This window comes from Dendronephthya gigantea, unplaced genomic scaffold (genome assembly GCF_004324835.1).
Source record: "Dendronephthya gigantea isolate DGI-Jeju-01 unplaced genomic scaffold, DenGig_1.0 000617F, whole genome shotgun sequence".
Lineage (NCBI taxonomy): Eukaryota > Metazoa > Cnidaria > Anthozoa > Malacalcyonacea > Nephtheidae > Dendronephthya > Dendronephthya gigantea.
This window is the reverse complement of record NW_021163627.1, coordinates 5,633-12,034: the sequence shown is the minus strand read 5'-3', so window position 1 is coordinate 12,034 and position 6,402 is coordinate 5,633. Positions and strand designations below refer to the sequence as shown.

The 6,402-nt window shown below is 36.1% G+C and overlaps 1 protein-coding gene and 1 long non-coding RNA gene across 4 annotated transcripts; both read right to left on the bottom strand.

Moving 5' to 3' along the window:
• Positions 1 to 1,306: 1,306 nt before the first annotated feature.
• On the bottom strand, positions 1,307 to 3,530 carry LOC114544015. Of its 3 annotated transcripts, XM_028562771.1 has the most exons (8): positions 3,019 to 3,530; positions 2,724 to 2,806; positions 2,587 to 2,651; positions 2,424 to 2,466; positions 2,087 to 2,301; positions 1,946 to 2,014; positions 1,734 to 1,829; positions 1,307 to 1,605 (listed from the first exon to the last, which is right to left on the bottom strand). In XM_028562771.1, exons 1-8 carry the CDS (start codon positions 3,167 to 3,169, stop codon positions 1,407 to 1,409), a joined length of 921 nt encoding a protein of 306 aa, XP_028418572.1. In that variant the 5' UTR covers positions 3,170 to 3,530; the 3' UTR covers positions 1,307 to 1,406. The 3 variants fall into 3 exon arrangements, with proteins under 3 accessions (XP_028418572.1, XP_028418570.1, XP_028418571.1); XM_028562769.1 differs by having other exon boundaries at positions 2,424 to 2,651; XM_028562770.1 differs by lacking the exon at positions 2,424 to 2,466 and having other exon boundaries at positions 2,544 to 2,651.
• An 8-nt stretch (positions 3,531 to 3,538) lies between these two features.
• Positions 3,539 to 4,542, bottom strand: LOC114544016. Its single transcript, XR_003690269.1, has 4 exons — positions 4,448 to 4,542; positions 4,264 to 4,345; positions 4,012 to 4,152; positions 3,539 to 3,861 (listed from the first exon to the last, which is right to left on the bottom strand). It is a non-coding gene; the product is annotated as an uncharacterized LOC114544016 (long non-coding RNA).
• Between the last annotated feature and the right edge of the window lie 1,860 nt (positions 4,543 to 6,402).

Below are 6,402 nucleotides of genomic sequence, written 5' to 3'. Positions count from 1 at the left end.
ACCCTGGGCCACTGATATCAACTGCACTAATTTTCCTGGGGATACCATTGCTAGAAAACAAAATGTAAATAATATATTTCAGAACTATTTTATGCCAAGAGTGCAAGTGAAGAATTGTCAGTTTTCAGATTTAAAATATATTGGAACCAAAGATGATTTGGAGATTAATTTGGAGATGTATTTCTACTTTTTATTATATTAAGCGGCTCTTTTCGCAACTTTGCCTGTTTGCATCCCATGTTACTCATTCTTTGCAGTTTACATCCTATGTTACTCATCCTTTGCAGTTTGCATCCCATGTTACTCATTCTTTGCAGTTTACATCCTATGTTACTCATTCTTTGCAGTTTACATCCTATGTTACTCATTCTTTGCAGTTTACATCCTATGTCACTCATTCTTTGCAGTTTGCATCCCATGTCACTCATTCTTTGCAGTTTGCATCCCATGTTACTCATTCTTTGCAGTTTGCATCCCATGTTACTCATCCTTTGCAGTTTGCATCCCATGTTACTCATTCTTTGCAGTTTACATCCCATGTTACTCATTCTTTGCAGTTTACATCCCATGTTACTCATTCTTTGCAGTTTACATCCCATGTTACTCATTCTTTGCAGTTTACATCCTATGTTACTCATTCTTTGCAGTTTACATCCCATGTTACTCATTCTTTGCAGTTTACATCCCATGTTACTCATTCTTTGCAGTTTACATCCCATGTTACTCATTCTTTGCAGTTTACATCCTATGTTACTCATTCTTTGCAGTTTACATCCCATGTTACTCATTCTTTGCAGTTTACATCCCATGTTACTCATTCTTTGCAGTTTACATCCCATGTTACTCATTCTTTGCAGTTTACATCCTATGTTACTCATTCTTTGCAGTTTACATCCTATGTTACTCATTCTTTGCAGTTTGCATCCCATGTCACTCATTCTTTGCAGTTTGCATCCCATGTTACTCATTCTTTGCAGTTTGCATCCCATGTTACTCATCCTTTGCAGTTTGCATCCCATGTTACTCATTCTTTGCAGTTTACATCCCATGTTACTCATTCTTTGCAGTTTACATCCCATGTTACTCATTCATTCCCTGTCATCTACTGTCATCCTGTAATCTACCATTCCCTGTCACCTACTGTCATTACTATGGTTGGATATGTTAGGCTATGGAGCTAGTAAAATTAGTAACCACCGGGTTTGCGAATATCGAAAGATAAAAAAATGGTAAAAGAAAATTGCTACCATTTACCGAGAAAAAAAAGTTGTTATAGTTTTCGTTTGAAAAGATTAACGCCGGAAAAGCGAAGGCTTTTGTATCTAAGAGTAATAGCCATTAATCGCTTCACGGAGCTGAATTTTGCTAATTACTTGCCACGGACAATAGAAATATGTCCCGGATTCTTATTTAACTTCAAAGTCTTGAAAGGATAAGGTGAAACAAAAAACTCTAAGACCAAGTCTTTTGTTTACATTCCCTTCTGATGTGATCCTCTTTATAAAAACCTTCTGCATCAGTTCAGGAATGTAACTAAATTCTTTTGGTACAAGAACACGAACACGGCACCACTGTTGTGTACGCTTACTGAACTTCCGACCGTACCTAATAAAAAAAACAACTTTACAATTCCATACAATATGAGTACCATTACACTATAAGAATGCACAGGACCTGAAAAGTTGTTCACACTTAGGATGGGAGCACTAAGGCAAAAATTTCAATACCAGTACCTTTCTTTCCCATCAGCTGTAGTTGCTGGTGCTCGGCCTCTGTGGTGGTTAAAGTCCAAGGCAGCAAGCCGGTTTCTAGCTTGGTATACTGAGTATCTGAAGATACAACAAACATCAACATTTTTTTATTAACAATGCTTCCTTGCATGGAAATCAACCATGATAGGAGTTTTATTAGCTGTTACCTTTGTAATAATATGTCATATACTTACGAATAGGCATGGCGCTTTGGAGCATACATCAAAATTACATTATGAAAGGACTCTAAAAATCCTGTGTGCCTAAAAAATATTTCAAACTTTGAGATGATATAACTTATCTGAAATTTTCAAATATCCAATCTCATTTGTTACCTGAAGTTAACATAATACACCAAAGTGTTTAAAAAGTGAGTGTCCAGAATGATCTTTGCCAGTGCTTTATGGGCAGAAGACTCTTTCTTAAGCCATGGCTTCTTTCTCTCACTTTCATTAAGAGGATCATGTTCACATTTTCCACCATTTACACCTTCCTCCAACACCCACTCATGCTCATCAACAACATGGTGTAAAATACTAATCCACTTATCCTATTAAAAAAATATAAAAAATACAACATAAAGTGACTACATATTAACACATGGATGTACAGTTTGCACGAACTAGATAAGTATTGCTGCAAAAACCAGTAGTACTTCAATGTGAATCTTACTTTGAGATTTTTTGAGTCATTAGCACATGTTTTTGAACAATACCAAAAATGGTTCCTTATTGATGGTGCCCACAAGGTCAAATCTGCAAAAAACCAGTAGTACTTCAATGTGAATCTTACTTTGAGATTTTTTGAGTCATTAGCACATGTTTTTGAACAACACCAAAAATGGTTCCTTATTGATGGTGCCCACAAGGTCAAATCTGCATTGTCTTTAGATTTAGCAGCCTAAAGAATAAAATCAATTCTAAATAAAGAAAGTTATTTAACTAATTGCTGGTTGATATCTTCAACACTTACAGTAGTGATTTTCTTTGCAATGTTCTTTGCTCCATGCCACACATCATTCTGATGTGTGACCTCCTTATATTTCTCTTCCCTTTCTAAAATGCAATAATGCTTAATTAATAAACAAATGCATGTTGTAAATATTCCCTTACTGTCTTTTAAAGGGTAAACACAATTAATTATATAACATTGTAATCAATCTGCAAATGAAGTTGTTAAATTATTGAAAGTCTGACAATATTGATTATAACAGGTTGAACTATTAGAGTTTCAGGAATTGCCATATTGTTATAATGTAGATACTTACTCATCAATGCAGCAATTTCAATATGACCATCAGTTACCACCTCCTTCATAACTATTGGTGATGCAAGCAGTGTGTCCATCCCTCTTTCAAACCCAATCCTCTCCATATTATTGCTCTTACCAGCAGCTTCTCTCACATCAACCACATTCATTTGCAGTATGGCACGATCATTGGTATCAGCCAAGCTGTAAGTACAATATTGTGCACTATGGCCAGGCGAGTCATTCCTTCCATCACCACTCAATATAACCTCTTTGTTCTCTCTTTCTTTCCAACATTTCTGTTTGTGTTCTTCCCAGTAGTCATTAATGGCAGGGATGATGTACAACTTCTGATACTGATTGAATAATATTGATCAGAAATACTGCAGATTACAGAAGTTGAACATCAACCCCACCTTGGCGTAGGAATTGCCAGACAACAGCAAAGCAGAAGCAAGCACGAGGTTGCCTGCTCTAATCTTGTTGCAAGAGGGTTGAGCTGCCCATCTGCCTCCAACATGACCAGACCTACACCCCAGGATACGACCAGGCATGTTCCAACATATGTTTTCTTATAGCTCAACACACGGCCACATCCTTGTCGTTTACAAACACTCCCATGTAATGATGTTATCAAAGTTATAAGAGTGTCTGTAAACACAATACACTTTTCCTTCTGATTGCATCTTCAGGACTGACTTCTTCCACAGTAGAGATGTATTCTGGTTGAGTCGTCTTATGTTGCTGCTGTTGTTGTTGTTGGGTTCCAACATCTTCTGTGGGCTCATCTCCATCATGTCCACGGATTGTCACATTGAGCAAGTCATCCAGTAATGGCACGTCAAAACCCGGGGGACATACACTACAGTAAAATGGCAGTAAGATATTATTGGACGAAATATTTTATGCCATATTCAGTGATATATAATGTGTATATTTATGTTTTAAATCAATAAGCATTACAGTAGGAATGTCACAAAGATTATTATTGAGGTTTTGCATCATCACTTACTCAAGAGAATCGTCCGACAAAACCTGGTCTGCCTGGATAGTGTGTTCACCAAAATTGTCATTATCATCATCACTTTCATCATCAGAACTATCATCTTTGGCTGTCAATGTTCGACTGTCAGAAATCACACTCTGACCCGACCTGAGATATAAACACATATTGCGTATTTAAAAAGTAATACTCTCTGCGCGAAACTTTGCATGTATGGGTTTCAAATTATAAACTCAGTAATCACAATAAGTTTCAAATTACCTGATAGAATATGATGTTCTAACATCCGACAAAGCAGACAATGGACGCGGATTTGAGTGCGCGCTTGGCGTTGAGGTTTTAACTATAAAATATTTCATACGAATGTTTTATGCGAATATTTTAAAAAATGAAGTAAACAAATAACACACAAAAAAGGTCAGAGGTTTTATCATTTTATACTTACCAAACTATACGATTCATCGCAAGATAGCTGTCAAGAAGCATATCCGCCACATCCTTGTCTGTTCTCAATTTATGCTGCTCCTTAAACGCTCTCCATCGAGGAAAGAACCCAACAATACACTTTAGAGGCATCTCTACTAGCATAATATTCTTTTCTACTTCGACGACATGACTCAGTGCTCTTGAAAGATTGAGAATTTCTTTCTTAAATTGTCGGCTGGTCATGGTTTTTAGACTGAACAATCCCGGGGATTATCAACTTCGGGTGGAGTCCCCAGGCTGGCGCACGCGCAGAAGCCGTGTCTTTAAAACAGGCAAAAAAAATAAGAAATCTCAACCGCTCTTCACCGCAATTTCGGCTCTCTTCACCGCAATTTCCACCGCTTTTCACCGCAATTTCCACCGCTCTTCACCGCAATTTCCCGCTCTTCACCGCAATTTCCTTTCGCTTCTACGCATGTGCGAGCTTTGTTTATATTTTTCGTTTTGGTGTGAATCCATTTCATTTGCACAACATGAAGTATTCAAAAAACTAAATTAAAATGGCGGACGCATCAAGAGTGAAGAGTGGAGCTTTATAAAACCATTCAACAATTGTCTTTTAAAAGACAACCAAATAAATATTTTGAAAAACAACTACTGGAAGATATCCTGTAAGTTTGTCGATTTTATCTAAGTTTGAGATACTGTGTATAATTATTTTTACAGTGATTGTTGGATGATTATTAAATTTGGATAAAAGATTATACTCAGATAATGATTTTATTTATAAAATACCTTCGTACTCTGTTCTAATATTGCAGGATACAGATTATGAGCAAGATAATCATGCTTCCATGGTCAAAGTAGCTCTTCTGAGTGTGTTTCATCATCGACATCAATGCCATGTGGGTCAACATCACTGAATGAAACTGCTTCAATACGAAAGCTTACAAGTGAAGATATAGATAGGAGAGTATAACATCCCAACCTATACATTGTAGTTAAAATATAATAACAATATCAACCTCAAATTCAACTAATATTTTGTATGCAATCAAGCAAAATTTGGAAATGCTGGTTGTTAATTTACTGCAATTATTACACAAGATATGATTACACTCCTTTATCATTACCCAATCCTGTCAGAATTGCTATCACATGTGAATGCAATATAATTTTTGTACACAATCATTATTTAATTATTGTTTTTAAGAGGCCTTCTCCAGACAATATTTATTTCAAGCTATATGATATTTGCTCCAATATTTGGCTATATTTGTGAAAGATACAGTTGCAAGCTCATTATGATCTATTGCCTCGTTATCTGGTCCTTAACAACATTTCTTAGCACACTACTTAATAAACACCTATGTAAGCTTTTACTGATTTCATACAGTGAGTTAGAAGTCAGATATGTTAAAAACAGAAGGAAAATGGTAGGTTAATGAATAGTTTGGTATGTTCTTGGTTCAAAAGTATCTTCCGCATTTAGTGGTGGCAATAATTTTATAATAGAGAAAACACAGGGTATGTAAACATGTGAAATAAACATGTTATTACTTGATGTGTTTCAGGTAACTCCAATCTTGGATACTTATCTTATATCTGTTGTTTGAACCTGTCTAGGGGCAAATTGAAAAGAGTCAGGGTGATATTGTTGCAGACAAGGATGTTATCATTCGTCGTTCATGGTTGAATGATGCGAAACATATGTTACGCTGGTAGGTGATTTTTAACAACAGATGTTGCTTACTGCAGGATGAACTGTTTAGAACTGAAAGAATTATCCAGTGTAAATATGGTTAGTTTGTGTAGGTTTCCTGCTGTAGTAACGCTGAATCAATAAGAGATGATCCAGTATGCCATTCCTTGTTATGCCCTTGATCCTAGCTGTAGTGTTTTCGATTAATTTTGTAAATGATACAACTCAACTTCAGCCATTACAATACTCATTCTGAGGCACAATGTCAACAC